Below are 15,995 nucleotides of genomic sequence, written 5' to 3' on the forward strand. Positions count from 1 at the left end.
TGTTCTCCTGAGTGATGGTACCTCCCAAACTGGAGCTGATCACATGACCAAGTGACCTGTCCATATCTCCTTAGGCAAAAAGCTATGGTGTGCCTGCAGGTTCCCAGCCACATTGCATTCCTCAGGTGTTTATTAGAAACACTTGAGAGCCATTGTCCAGGCAGCATTGCTATTCAGCACAGCTATCCACTGAATAACCACTCCTCACAATAGGTGGTCCAGGCTTATTGCTATGTCCCAGACAGAGAACATTTAAAATAAGAGAGCCCAAATTCATAACTTTACATATAAAAGTCATACAAGTATATGAATAGCATACATAGAACCAGCAGAGCATAAGCTTTCATTAGACACCTCACTTGGTCCACTTTGCAGAGAATTTGGGGCAAACACACAACAGTGTGTGCAACAACAATCTGCAGTTTCCTATTATAAACCAATAACGTGACAGCATTACAAGTAATTTTATTTCCAGTTAAAGGATAGGAAGTAGCTGCTTACTAACAGTAACTTGTTCTCCGCATATATTGCCAACACACAGACATGCTGCAAGGGTTGGACTACCTATAAAAAGTTTTACAAGCATAATTAAGTAAGTAAAGAATGCATTTTTTTCCACAGACATGATTATGGTAGTAAAAGCCCTATTTTCGATTTAGCTATACCAGTAAAAGCTGTATGGTTTATAGCACATAGCTTTTTTCAGTTTCCAAATCTCAAGAAGCAATTCTGGAATAAGCACCTTTATAGTTATACAGCTGCTTCCACTCTACGGAGATTTTGCTGCTTTAACTGTGAAGAAATAACTTAAAGAAATGTTTTTAAAAGTGAAGACAAGTACTAAGAGTCAGACTGATGGACCCTACCCCCATACAGTATGAAATAGTATAAAATATGCATAACTCAAAGATAATTTGGACAAAATGTCTATGTAACCTATCAATTATAATGTCACAATCTGCTGGATCTGTATATCTTATTTTGGCGTATCATTCTTGTATGTGAAGTTAGAAATATGGGGTATGGAATTTTTTATGGTTTTCAATGTGCAAACAAAAGCCATTAAGGGTTTTTCCAATGCTCTGACAACCTGGATCAGTGGGTGATCAACTTAATTACCTGTAAACAGCCTGGTTTTGTCTCTTAATTGTGAGGACTGGTTGGTCCTGGAAAAACCATGTGACCAAACAAACTTATACTAGTATATCAGTTTAACTAAGTAATTATCGGGGGGGAGGGAAAGAAGCAAGCAATTCACACCCAAAAGAACTGGAAAGCTATCATATTTAAACTGGAAAGCTATCATTCCCTTTGTCTTTGGCTGGCATAACACACTCAAGAGAGTAACTAGAGACTCTGGAGAAAAAAAGCTTTCCTGGCTTGGGTGTTTAGCCAAAATAAAAACAGTTTTAGGGTAAGTTCCCATTTCCCTTTCATGTGTTAGAACTAGCTATGAGTTTGTTTTGTTATTTTTAATTTGTAATTTACTTGGCTCTGTTTTCACTTGTAATCACTTAAATCCTATTGTTTGTACTTAATAAAATTACTTTTATATACTATCAAACCCAGTGTATATAACTGTCACCCAGAGAAGCAATCAAGGTGTACATCCTCCTTTCAGTGTTAAAGGGGGCTTGCCTGAATGGGCTTTCAACATATGAAACTCTCACATGGTGAAAGACGGAGTTATTTGGGGTTCGGTTTCCAGGATGTTGTGTCTGCATTCTCCTCAGAGCTGAAGTGATTCAGTGTCTGCATTGCTCTTCGGGGGATAGGAGGAGGTGATCTCAGCTCTGTGCCTTGGTTGGGGGAGACCAGGAGATTTGGCCTAGCAGGACAGGGTGATGAGAAGCCCCAGAGAACAAGGCGGCGAATGTCAGTGGCTTTGTCAGCACACCAGAAAGCAGCCTCAAGGGGTCTTCTGTGACTGCACCCCGTCTCACAGACCATGGCAGTACATAATTGTTTAGAGCAGTTCCTCCGAGTGCTAAATTCTGAAGACAGGGTAAAAATACCTTCTAATGGTCCCTCAAGTTCCTCTACATCCCCAGAAATCCTGGGCTCTGAAGCAGATAAGAGGTAGTGCTACAGTACAGAAGCACATTGAGAACAAGAGCTCTTGCTGATAAGTAAACTCATTTAAAATTAATAATGTGGAGACTAACCAATCATTTTTTAAGGTGGTGGCTCTTAAACAATGTCCTTCAATAGAATCATAGAACCATAGAGCTGGAAGAGACCCCAGAAGGTCATCAAGTCCAGCTCCCTGCTCTAGGCAGGACCAATCCCAAATAAATCAACCCAGCCAGGGCTTTGTCAAGCCGAGACTTAAAAATCTCTAGGAATGGAGACTCCACTACTTCCCTAGGTAACCCATTCCAATGCTTCACCACTCTCCTAGGGAAATAGTTTTTCCTAATATACAACCTGGACCTCTCCCACCGCAACTTGAGACCGCTGTTCCTTGTTCTGCCATCCGTCACTACTGAGACCAGCCTTTCTCCAGCCTCTTTCGAACCTCCCTTCAGGAAATTGAAGGCTGCTATTAAATCCCCCCTCACTCTTCGCTTCTGCAGATTAAACAGACCCAACTCTCTCAGCCTCTCCTCATGGTCATATGCTCCAGTCCCCTAATCATTTTGGTTGCCCTCTGCTGGACCCTCGCCAATGCGTCCACATCCTTTTTGTACTGGGGGGCCCAGAACTGGACACGACTCGAGAAGTGGCCTCACAAGAGCCAAATAAAGGGGAATAATCACATCTCTGGATCTGCTGGCAATGCTCCTCTTAATGCAACCTAATATGCCATTAGCCTTCGTGGCTACAAGGGCACACTGTTGACTCATATCCAGTTTCTCATCCACTGTAATCCCCAGGTCCTTTTCTGTAGAACTACTACTTAGCTGGTTGGTCCCAAACCTGTAACAATGCTTGGGATTCTTCCGTCCCAAGTGCAGGACTCTACACTTGTCGCTGTTGAACCTCATCAGATTTCTTGTGGCCCAATCCTCCAATTTGTCTAAGTCACTCTGGACCCTCTCTCTGCCCTCGAGTTATTTACCTCTCCCCTTAGCTTAGTGTCATCAGCAAACTTGCTGAGGGTGCAACCCATCCCCTCATCCAGGTCATTAATAAAGATATTGAACAAAACCGGTCGTAGAACCAAACCTTCGGGCACTCTGCTAGAAACCGACTGCCATCCTGACATTGAGTCGTTGATCACTATCCGCTGGGCCTGGCCTTCTAGCCAGCTTTCTATCCATCTTATCGTCCATTTATCCAATCCACATTCCCTTAACTTGCTGGCAAGAATATTGTGGGAGACCGTATCAAAAGCCTTGCTAAAGTCAAGGTATATCACATCCACTGACTTTACCATGTCTACAGAGCCAGTTACCTCACAATAGAAGCTAATCAGATTGGTCAGGCATGACTTGCCCTTTGTGAATCCATACTGACTATTCTTGATCACTTTCCCCTCTTCCAAGTGCCTCAAAATGGATTACTTAAGGATCCCTTCCATGATTTTTCTAGGGACCGAGGTAAGACTGACTGGCCTATAGTTCTCTGGATCGTCCTCCTTCCCTTTTTTGAAGATGGGCACTACACTTGCCTTTTTCCAATCATCCAGGATCTCTCTCGATCGCCACGACTTTTCAAAGATAATGGCCAAAGGCTCCTCAATGACATTTACCAACTCCCTCAGTACCCTCGGATGCATTAAGTCCAGACCCATGAATTTGTGTACATTCAGCTTTTCTAAATGTTCCTGACCTGTTCTTTACCCACCAAAGGCTGTCCATCTTCATCCCATTTTGTGTCATTTAGCACATTAGTCTGGGAGCTGACCTTGTTCGTGAAGACAGAGGCATAGAAAGCATTGAGTACTTTAGCTTTCCCCACATAATCTGTCACTAGGTTACCTCTTTCATCCAGTAGAGGCCCCACAGCCTTTCTGATCACCTTCTTCTTGCTAACATGCCTGTAGAAACCTTTTTTGTTATCCTTCACATCCTTTACCAGTTGCAATTCAGATTGCGCTTTTGCCTTCCCGATAACCCCACGGCATTCTCGAGCTATACATTTATAGCTCTCCCTGGTCATTTGTCCAAGTTTCCACTTTTTGTAAGCTCCCTTTTTGTGCTTAAGTTCACCAAGGATTTCCCCTGTAAGCCAATCCAGTCTCCTACCATGTTTGCTTCTCTTCTTATGCATCGGGATGGTTTCTTTTCATGCCTTCAGTAAGGCTTCTTTAAAATACTGCCAGCTCTCCTGGACTCCTTTCCCCTTCATGTTAGCATCCCAGGGGATTCTGCCCATCAGGTCTCTGAGGGAGTCAAAATCTGCTTTTCTGAAGTCCAAGGTGTGTATTTTACTACTCTCTTTTCTTCCTTTGGTCAGGATCCTGAAATCTACCATCTCATGATCACTGCTTCCCAGGTTGTCATCCACCTCTACTTCCCCTATTAGTTCCTCCCTGTTTGTGAGCAGAAGGTCAAGCTGCGCACAGCCCCTGGTCGGATCCTTCAGCAGTTGTACCAAGAAGTTATCCTCAACATTCTCCAAAAACTTCCTGGATTGTCTGTGTAATGCCATATTGGTCTTCCAAAAGATGTCAGGGTGATTAAAGTCCCCCACAAGAACCAGGGCCTACGATCTGGAAGCTTCTCTCAGTTGTCCGAAGAAAGCCTCATCTATCTCATCCACCTGATTCGGTAGCCCATAGTAGACACCAACCACAACATCACTGTTGTTGTTTGCACTTCTAAACTTAACCCATAGACTCTCACAACAGGCTTTTCTCCCTCTATATACTATAATTTGCTCTGGATATGGTGTCAAGAAAATAACAATTGTAGCTATGAACAGATCTCCAGACAGCAGCCCTTCAAATTTCAGGTAAGGGCACATTGCATATACACACTTTGCAATACCCTCATTGATTGACCCCTTAAGAATTCAAGCACAACTGGTTTATAACACAAATGGATTCATTTTTTTATCCTTTCGATAGTAGGTTTTTGAGCTCAGGTGGGTGATTCTCACATTCTTCTCCTGAGGCCATAAACTCTCTGACTTCTGAAATGGATTGGTCCTGTTTAAGTAGACATCAACGCTCTTGACATGCAGGGTGTTCAATTTCACCTCCTCGGCATAGTTATTGAGGCATTGTAAACGAGACAGGCAGAAATACCAGCAATTGAAACAAAAAGTGAAACATACATTTGTCTAGAATTTGGGGTGAAGCTTAAGTAGCCACTGGTCTTTGTGGAATACAATAGAAGATTAGCAAGGCCTGTAACTCAAACCCTCCTGGTCAAGTTAGCTGTGACAAAATATGAGATCTTCACTGAGAGGCAATACAGAGAGCAAGATCCTAAAAGTTCAGACACCCTCTCATAAGTTTATTTAATACCAAGTTCAAGTGCCAAAGAGAAATAGGTTCCAGAACAGGAGTGTACAAGTTTGTATGACGTTTAAAAGAACTGTTTCATCACAGAACAAACACAGAGCCCCTTTTCACCAGGGTAGGGCCAGCATAAGCAGAAATGGCAGATAGGTAACCATCTGCAGTTTCCAGATACAGATCTGACAACAGAGATTGAAGGAAGTCTAAATCAATTTGAACTGGCAAATAAAATGGGTCACAGCTTCTATGAGGACTAAACTTTTTAAAAAGTTGTATTAATCATCATTCTGCTTTCTAATGGATGGCTTTCTGGACTCCACTATTTTAAGATATTTTACCCTAATTTCTATAAAGGAGTCTGGATGTGTTATCCTGTTGGGGCAGGAGATCTTGACTTCAGCAAGAGAGAGAATAAATCACCCTGGGACAAAACTAGAAGCCAACAAGCTGGGATGAAATCATGAGTCCACTGAAATCAACGCAAAACTTCCATAGACTTCAAAGGAGCCAACACATACATGGGTCAAGTGGATTCATAGTGGATTAACCAAGATCACCCAACAATAAGATGCCCAAACTTTTCTAGTACTCAGGGAATGAGAGAAACAGAAAAAAAGGATCCTACACATGGACCCTTGTCTGTTCTTAAGCAAACCTGATTGTTGTTTACTGTTTTGACTTGTAGCAGATGAACCCGTGTCCTATCTATCCTACCTAGCAGGAGTCACACAAGCACCTGAGGACAGGAATGACCACTCATGATGATCTAAACTAGTTGATATTTCAGTGTGAAAGGTGAGTTTTTTTTCCAAACTCGATGCATCATTCTAAAAGCCCCATTTGCCTCCCAGCACACTAGAAATTACTAAATATCACAACCGTCCATTCTTTTCTCAGTTCCAGCCAAAGACCTTTGATCTGTAGCTGGTGAAGCCCATTTCAGCGGCTGTAAAGGAGTCTCAAACAAAGGGATTATGTCAGTTTGAGATTTTGCATTATGTTTTGACATCTAGCAAGGTTTAGCTGCCAAACTACTTGTGCTGGGCGTAGAGGGTATTTTCACAGGAGAAAACCATCTGGACTTGTATGCTACTGAAGACTCTTCCAAAAGCAAGCTCTGGAGCAAAGTCCAGTGATTTTGGGCCTTTTTGAGTGTCACAGCCTTTAGCAGAGGAATAGTCAATAGGTAGACAGAGTCATAACCACACTGTTAGGTGCTTTGGAATGGACCCCAAAATCTGTTTGTTTACTTATTATAGTTGTTATTTTTAAAATGATTTCCTCTAGAGTTTGGACACTGACCAAGAAATTTGGACCTTGACAAAAAATTAATTTACTACTCCCGCTTTGTGGAATGCCCTTCACCAAGGTATAAAGAGCACTTTAAAGCAGACCCTGTTTTGGACATGCAGTCCTTTGATGCTCGTTCAAATGGTTACATAAAACAACAAGAAATCCACAGTCATTTTCATCTGTGTCACGCAAACAGTCAACCTACTCTTATGCAAACTATGCCATTACTCACAATTGCCAATTATTCCAAAATTTCACTGACAACAAACAAAAATTTGGTTTTGGGGGGAGGGATAGCTCAGTGGTTTGAGCATTGGCCTGCTAAACCCAGGGTTGTGAGTTCAATCCTTGCAGAGGCCATTTAGGGATTTGGGGCAAAAATTTGTCAGGGATGGTACTTGGTCCTGCTGTGAAGGCAGGGGACAGGACTCAATGACCTTTCAAGGTCCCTTCCAGTTCTAGAAGATAGGCAATCTCCAATAATTTAAAATTTAAATTTAATTTAAATAAGCCTTTACCTTTCTCTAAGAGAAGAACGGTTTAGTACAGGACTTGAGGGATATTTCTGCAACGAGGAGGGTGCTGAACGTACTAATGAGCCAGTGGAACGAAATTGCCTACTAGCAGTACCCAGTGTCGGGTGATCATCACAGCTGTCAGAAGAACCATCTAAGTCTTTCCCATGATGAGACCTGATGATCTGTGAAAGAAAAAAACAACAGTGCAACTTCAAACAATATATAATAAGAACCTTAGCTATGTCTGTGCTTAAGCTAATGAGGGGCAGAGATGTAACACTTCAATTTGTTTCTGTATGTAAAACAAAGTTAAACATTAGACTAGCCTATTTTAAGCAATACACATAAGACAGTTATTTACAGAGGCTTGCATATAACACTAGAGGGGGAGTGACAGCAACCAGTGTTCCCTCTAAGCTCAGAGACTGCACAGCTTCATAGGTGATTAATCAGTTCCACCCAGTCAGTCAGCTCCATGGAGGGAGCCCTGAGCCTCTAACTGGATAGGGCTGATTAATCACCTGTGGAGCTGTACTGCTACACAACTTAGAGAGAACAGCAACCCCCATAAGTAAGAGTGCATTCCATACTAGATCCTCTTCCTCTCACCCCAACCTTGTTTTCAGTCATTGATATCTTTCTGAAGTTTCCACCTTTCCAGCTGAAATGCTCCACGATTGCTTTCTGAATGGGCATTTTTAGTCTCAGCTAAAACTCTTCAGCCTTATTGGATTATCAGGCAAGATTGTGGGGAAGAGACACTTTGCCCATTATAAAACAATTTTTGCCATTTTTTGGAACGGCTACAGAGCTGAAACAAGTCAGAGGTAAAAATCTGAAACAGCCCTCGCTGAAAAAAGTACCTTGCAGGTTTCTAGAGAAGAGAGTCCATAGAGATTTCCACTGAAAGTGTTTCTCTATTTGGCCAAATTATGACCCTTTAAAAAACTGCATATGGACCTGTACAGTGCATTTTGCATGGGTTCTCTCTTTAAGCTTGCAAAATGGAAAGCAACACCCTGTACGCTTGAGTGATTACTGATAAAGAAAATGTGTAAGCAATGCAGAAGGGTTGCTGCATTTCTTAAGTTTTGCCATGTTAATAATCCTCTAGTATGGCTCCTTCTTTATCCAGCGTCTCACCCCCCATCAACTAGGACCAAATTCTGCATTGACACTTTGATCTCTAGATACTGCTCCAGACCCACAAGGGGGAATCCTTGGACCTATAGCTCCATGTCAAAGATGTGAGTGGGATAAGAGCGTACATTTTCCAGCTTAGCTTGTAGGCTTAGGGAAACAGGCCATGTTTCATCTTGTTTGCCATGCCCACTTGCTCTGGAAATGCTATTTCTGTGTAAGATTTGATATGTCCCCATATATTCTTACCAAGAGATTCATCACAGCGTTATTCATATATAACCCCAATTAGAGCTTTACGCCGCTAGCCTTGTAAAGCACCCTGTGTCCTATGGGAGGAGTTTGTTTCGTTATTTTACACCACACATGTATAAGAACTCAATACAATTTCTTGAAGTTCTTCATACTAGGCAGGAAACTGTCTAAAAGGCAGGTTTATATCTCACTGCACTACACAATAGAGTATTTTTAGGTGAGCTTTAATGGAAGTTTAATACCCTAGACACACCACATGAAAGACCTAAATTAACAATAAAAGCCAGAAGAGTCCAAACATTATGTCCCCATAAGCTATTTCACCTAACAATTTTAAAAGATGCATCTGATGTTTCTTACAGAATTAGAATCTCATTCAAAGGTAATCCTCAGATTAAACACATACAAACAACATTTCCAAATATTATCTACTTTATTAAATGTAACACTGATTTCCCCGTTAACAGGTACATGACACCAATAATTCTCAGTCTTCTTATTCTACACAATGCTAGCATCATCTAGTTCAGAGCTGTACAATAATTTTTAGCTACAGAAAAGATATAGTTTCTTCTGGTTTTTTTTTATTATTATTATTTGGTGTTTTTTGTTTTGTTTTGTTTTTTGAGCCAAGAATGCTTAAAGGCATCAGGAGAGTGATGAATTTAATCTGTATCTGTTACACCTATGTGCTCCAAACAACAACTACTGCTAATATCTTCTTCCCCATTTGAGAAAAATGGATTAGAATGAAAACATTCATCATAAAAGCATAGTTAGAAGTTCTCTGTACAGTTTATCACTTATCACACTATGGAACAATCCAGAGGCAGCACAATATATTAGAAGTACATGCCACATAAAATTGCATTCCTACACAGTGAAAGTTGAGAAGCTGACAAGAATGTATGGCCTGTATCAAAGTTTTATCCTTTTAATCCACTTTCTTTCTCCCTCCTTGCATCATCTCTCTTGCCAGTCATTAGGAAATCGAACAGGGCACAAATACAACAATTAATGGTCTACTAGCTAAATGTCCATGGTATTTCAGGAAAGACAAAAATTAAGAAAAAAGGACAGAATAAACAAAGAAGTTGGATCTTATTTCTCACATCTGTCAGGTGGGTGAGAGAAACAAACCCCTGCATCCCAACCAAGAATGCAAGAAAAGCAGCTAGCTGAGGAAAGAAAGACAAAACTTGAGAATAATCACAAGAGGCAAACATTTGAAGTAACAGCACACTGCAGGCTCAGCTGTCATTTACACCACTGCTGTTTTACAATGCTATACTGATATAAAGGATCCTCTTGAAGTGGCTGTAAATGTAATTTCACACTCACTTTAAAGTGCCGTTACTCACCCCAGCACTGTAAAGTGAAAGTGACATTACTGTAAATAACAATTAGATTCTATAAATGTAGAACGTGATTATTTACTATGAGTTTATGTCTATAGTGCATGCAGAATGTATTGAGAACGCTTCATAATATACTAAAACAATATCTATATTTAGGCAATGATGCAATATGCATCGTTGATTTCACTCAGGCACCTGAAACAGAAATCTTACAAACTTTACCATTCCAAACACTCCAAAACATAGGAAAAAGTACATGCAATTTAATTTTCATTACTTACTTTAGTGTACTTGGGTCGATAGCTGCCAAGAAGAGAAGGATCTGGAAAAAAGTGCACCCCAACAGAATTTTTAAATACACTTTGAGAGTATAGGTCTAGAAGTACATGCACTCTATGGCATTAAAAAAAAAGTCTTTCCCAAAAATCACCTTTCAAACAGTAGCTAAAACAATTCTCTGTTATACACTGCATGATTCAAAATAATGGCATGGCCTGTGGTGTTTTAGTTTCAATTTCTTCATCTGACAATACCTTTAAGTTTGATTGCAACAATCACATTTTGTCTACACTAGAGACCTTACAGTGGACAGCTGTACAGATGCAGCTGCCTGCTGTAAGATCTCTCACATAGATCAGCTATGCCAACTGGAGAGAGCTCTCCAGCCAATACAATTAAAACATCCTCAACAAGTGGTGGTAGCATCTTTTCCATTGACAATGCACTGTGCACACTGCCTCTTATGCTATTTATTTCGAGTTTCCTTATCCTCTAATCATAACTCTGGTCATCTGAAGAAGTGGGCTGTGCCCACGAAAGCTCATGATACCATCTACATGTTTTGTTAGTATATAAAGTGCTACCAGACCATTTGCTTGATGTTCTTTTTTCTGTAACAGACTAACTCGGCTACCCCCTGAAGCTCGTGAGTTATATTATTATACATTGCTTAAACCAATATAAACAATACCAGAATATGTACCGTATTTTCTACTGGCAAGCCACTTTAAAAAGGAAGTCAAATTTCTATCCAAAGATAAATCCATTGTGTACCCACAGGACAGCTATTCTCACTCTATGCTATGCCTTGAACCAGTTTGGTGGATAGTACCTACAAAGTGAAAGTGAGTCCACCTAATAGTATCTAATACTTAGTATTTCTGTGCAATTTTAGATACCCAGAGAGGATGACAAACAGAAAGGGGACACAATCTACCCACAGACAAATGCACAGAAATTCCACTGGTATGAATAGTTTTGATAAAATTTGGTTACATCTAAACAAGACCATATATTTGGGATCCTTGATCCCTCTAAAGCACGGGGGAAAACCCTTCTTTAATTAAAAATGTCATAGCATCTGTAGATCCAAATTTTCCATAACTGCCTCTGATTCGGCATACACAAAATGATGAAATTTAGTGTGTAATTTGGGGGTACAACCAAATAACCAAACTTCTAAAAATCCCCTCTATAGAAAAGCAGACAGGTCATCCATTTTTTAGTATCTCACAAAGGATGAAAGAGAACTGAGACGTTATTTCTAGGATTAGAACATTTGATTCCAGGAATCTGTACTTTTCAGAAGTTTGATTCTTGTAACTGGTACAGCCTACCACACAGGCAGAGGGTGTCTCTCCCCCAGTCACTGTTAGAAGTGACACCTCTTTTCTGAGGTAAATTTCAGTTCCCTGGTGACTGGCCCGAGACCACTAACTCATATCACAGGATAATATGGCTCTGATAATATCAAACTGCTAAAGATTACTGTTTACACCCTGAGATGAAAGGCTTTGCATCCCAATGCTTACAGCTGGAGCCTCCAGTCCTTCTACTATGCAAAATACCTTTAATTTACTGTGAATTGCAATGAAGATATAACTAGTAAGGAGTCACAATAAAATGTAAATAGAAGTACACAAATACTAATGAAGTTCACTTTGATTCATGCTATCATCTTGCATCAGCAAATACTGAAGAACTTAAGCCAAGTTTTAAAGTACTCCCTTCCTTAATTTTACCTGATACAGACAAGGAATCTCCAAATCTGTGGGAATACACTATATGGGAGAAGGATTGTTTTCAACAGAGCTCTCCACTAAAGGATTCTAACTTTAATCCATGGATTACTGGAAGCAACAGAGCAAATAATCTGTGTCGTGCATATGGGAAATAAGAGATCAGAAGCTAAATAAATCAAGTGGCAAAGCATAGCCAACACTGTGTTTTTCAGTTTGCATAACGATATATAATTATAGTGCCTTCCCAGTACACCAGCCCTGTAGGCTTAACAATAGCATGCCAGATGTACTGAAATTAAGAGTGCTACATAGTCCTGTATTTTGTTTCAGCTACACCAGACTAACACAGCTACATTTCTATCACTGAAATTAAGAGGTAAGCATTATAGGGGCTTCTGCAGCTAGGCATTGTAGGCACTAGCCCTGGTGGAGCCCAATAACCAGACACTTGGTTGAGTGAAAGGGTATTTTACCTTGGCTGGAAGGAAAAGGAAAGGTTGCAGATATCCTAGGTGCAGGAGTTTAAGAGATATAGTTACAAGTGAGTAATGGGATAGGGGAGTTGTTGGGATGGTGAGGGTTCCCGAGGCCTAGTGCTTTTGCAGGCTTCCATAACAGGATCAGTTAGTGTCTGTAACCAGGTGCTTCCTTGCCAGCACAGGCTGTACTTTACCAATGCACCAGCCTGATATTGGGGGACACTGTTTACAGATGACACAAAAGGACTGAGAGTAGTTTACTTCGACTTTAGCCCTGCTGTGTAGACATACCTTAATAAGTTAAAAGTCTACCCTTCCGTATGGACGAGGAGTATCTAAGATTAGAGATACAAATCAACACTTACCGTAAGATACCCTGGACATAGCTTCTCGTCCCCTGTCTCTGTTGAGATGCCATGTATGAACATCAACAGGGGAGCTCGGATATTCAATCTGGAGCCAAAACATTATTAAAACATTTAGTGTGTGCAGATAAATTTTTAACTCCACATACACACATTAAATTACCTTTCCTTTCCGTATGTCTTCCTCTACTTCTTTCTTGTTCAATTTCTTAATCTAAGATATTTCATGATCATGTTTAGGAAGCTATTCTCCATATTTTATCTGTGTGAATGTAGTATTACTCCACAGACAATAGTGTAAGCACATAGTTATAAAAACCCTTAAACAGAAATTAAAAAGCAAACCAGAAAAGAGGCAAGAGTGTGACGAGCAACAGAACAAGGTGTAACGTATTGTCTTATGTATTAATGTAGATCCATTAGACCCTTCTTACAGAAACTCAAAGTAACCAATAAATACAGGTTGAACCTCTGTAGTCTGGCACGCTTGGGACCTGACTGGTGCCAAACCAGACGATTTGCCAAACCATGGGAGATCAATATTGTCCAGCAGCATTACCAATACTTTCACTGCTTACTGAGCTCTTAGAAGACATTTAGGGTAAATTAGAGTTAAATAACAGCACAGAACACTGAGAGCTAGGAATGGTGGCTGTAAATAAATTTTATGGGATCATGGGAATCTTGGCCACACCCATGACAAGTATAAATTTGGCTAACTGAAATCATGCCAGACCAGATGGTGCTGGACTACAGAGGTTGAATCTGTATAAGTTCTTGTTTTAAACTTTGCCAAACATGAGTCTGCTATAGGAACCTGTCAAATAAAATGAAAAAAGGAAAAGCCTTCTTTTTTAACATTCTCTACAAATTAGTAATCTAATATTTACCTGAAAAAGTTCAGATCTCACCTACATATTTAAAGGTTTACACTTCCTTCCTAATTAAAGAATAATGTTTTAGCAAGTTCAAATTTTGAGCTTAATGTAACACAGGGTATGTCTACACTAGCCCCCTAGTTTGAACTAGGGAGGCTAATGTAGGCATTCGAAGTTGCAAATCAAGCCCGGGATTGAAATATCCCGCGCTTGATTTGCATCTTCCCGGCCGGGCGCCATTTTTTGAAATTTACAAGTACGGACTAAATGCCCGTGTCTACACGCGGCAGGAACCCGGTAGTTCGAAATAAAGCCCTAGTTTGAACTACCTGTTATTCCTCCTGGGATGAGGTTTAACAGTAGTTCGAACTAAGGCTTTATTTCGAACTACCAGGTCCCAGCCGCGTGTAGACGCAGGCAGTTAGTCCGGACTTGTAAATTTCAAAAATGGCGACCGGCCGGGAAGATGCAAATCAAGCGCGGGATATTTCAATCCTGGGCTTGATTTACAACTTCAAATGCCTACATTAGCCTCCCTAGTTCGAACTAGGGGGCTAGTGTAGACATACCCACACAGACTTCCCAGTCCAAGTCGACCTCAGCATTAAAGATATCCTTAAGGAGTGTTATCACATCAGAAAGGCAATGAAAGTCTGGATATGATTCATTAAAATAATGCAGCAGATATATATTTTCTTTTTGTAGAAGAGGCACAAAAGCAGTTGGAGTAATCAGAATAAGCAATTGGCATGTAAAGGTGCTGTAATTACTCTATGAACATCACTTATAGATCAGAAATGGGAGAACTGACTAATTTGAGTTAAAAGAAAAAAATAATATCCATGGGAGTATGATAAGCAATAGGTTCAAGATTAATGGTTGCTTAAGGCTCATCTGAATGTCTAAAGGGGATGTAGGAGTAAAAGAAAACTTGTAAATGAATTTCAGAGTTTGACAACATATGCTAATGAATTAATTAGAAATAAGCTAAAAATGGAATAATCAGAGAAGTAACAAAGATAATCAGATAATGTGGTAGATAAGATTGCTGAAATTGCACATAAGCCCTGATGTCATAGCCCAGAAATAAAATAGCCCCATTTGTCTTTCTCTCTGCACTATTTCAAGATTGAATTTTTAGAAGTAGAGACTTATAGTGATTGTGGGGAATAATAAGAAAAACAAACATTAACATCAAAGCACATTTCAAACAATATGCTCCTCCAATATGCTAAGCATATTGGACCGAGTCCAGCCAAATGCTTAAGAACATGCTCAGCTTTAAGCAACAGTAGTCCTGTTTACTTCAGAAGGATGATTCACATGTTTAAATCACTTTGATAACCAGGGTCAGAATGCTCAGGAATCTGAAGAATCAAGTTTAGATTTTAGTTAAGAAAAGGACAATTTGAAAGACAAGATGATAATGTAATGAGAGGTAAGGAGGAGGAAGAAGTCTGACTTTTCATAAAGTCACTCTGCACTCTTTTCAAATCCTATTCAACCACTTTTAATACTAATACCAATTACTTCCAACTTGAATTATGCACCTATTATGCTGTCCAGTGTGCTAGATGAAAAAGAATGAGCATTCAGAATTTAAACATGGTATTCATGAAAGACTTTGATCCTTGTCAGTTACCAACGTTGACAAAAGGACTTTTATTCTAGTTAATTTTACATCTAAAATGACTATGTAGAAGGCTGTTTAAGAGAAAAAAAGATTTTTCATATAAACTAGGATTTGGGGAGTAATATTTAGTGAAAGAATAATGTTTGATCTGAGCTTAAATTGGAAACACTTTGCAGAGAATACATACATGTCTAATTACAAATGGAGGTTTATCAGTTTCTCTTCTGAATTCAAAAGGCCCAAGGTTTAAATGGGCCAGTCGTTGTCTGGCTTCTTCTGATAGCTCACACATTCGTCTTTTTGTGTATGGAGATGGAGATCGTGATTTAGAAGCTATTGTGGGCTGCTCATAGTTCTTTGTTGCTAAGCAGTTCCTGTTTTTCTCAGGTGAAGGGGTGTTTTTCTTTGGTGACCTTGTTTGGAATCTTCCATTTGGTGTTGAATGATGCACCCGATCCAAATTATCCTAAAGTGAAAAGAGAAATTATCTGGCCTGACAGCATGCCGAGAAAAGACTGCTACTGATAATATAACAAACAAACATCTGCAAAGGGAGAACAAGCACTTCCGACAGAAATAGATGTATGTCAGTCCAAGTTACCCTAACGAAACTATAATCACAGCAATTTAGAAAAAAAAACACCA

The 15,995-nt window shown here is 39.9% G+C and overlaps 1 protein-coding gene across 1 annotated transcript in view; it reads right to left on the minus strand.

The window, feature by feature from the left end:
- The window catches only part of SPATA6 (spermatogenesis associated 6), a 60,734-nt gene that overhangs the window by 17,585 nt on the left and 27,154 nt on the right, over nucleotides 1-15,995 (minus strand). Inside the window, exons 7-10 of the mRNA XM_075935945.1 lie at nucleotides 15,538-15,816; nucleotides 12,840-12,927; nucleotides 10,256-10,296; nucleotides 7,222-7,403 (exon numbers count right to left, since the gene is read on the minus strand). Of these exons, the coding sequence (XP_075792060.1) occupies nucleotides 7,222-7,403; nucleotides 10,256-10,296; nucleotides 12,840-12,927; nucleotides 15,538-15,816 (590 nt within the window). The remainder of the gene's footprint in view (nucleotides 1-7,221; nucleotides 7,404-10,255; nucleotides 10,297-12,839; nucleotides 12,928-15,537; nucleotides 15,817-15,995) is intronic.

The sequence above is a fragment of the Pelodiscus sinensis genome, chromosome 9, assembly GCF_049634645.1.
Source record: "Pelodiscus sinensis isolate JC-2024 chromosome 9, ASM4963464v1, whole genome shotgun sequence".
NCBI lineage: Eukaryota > Metazoa > Chordata > Testudines > Trionychidae > Pelodiscus > Pelodiscus sinensis.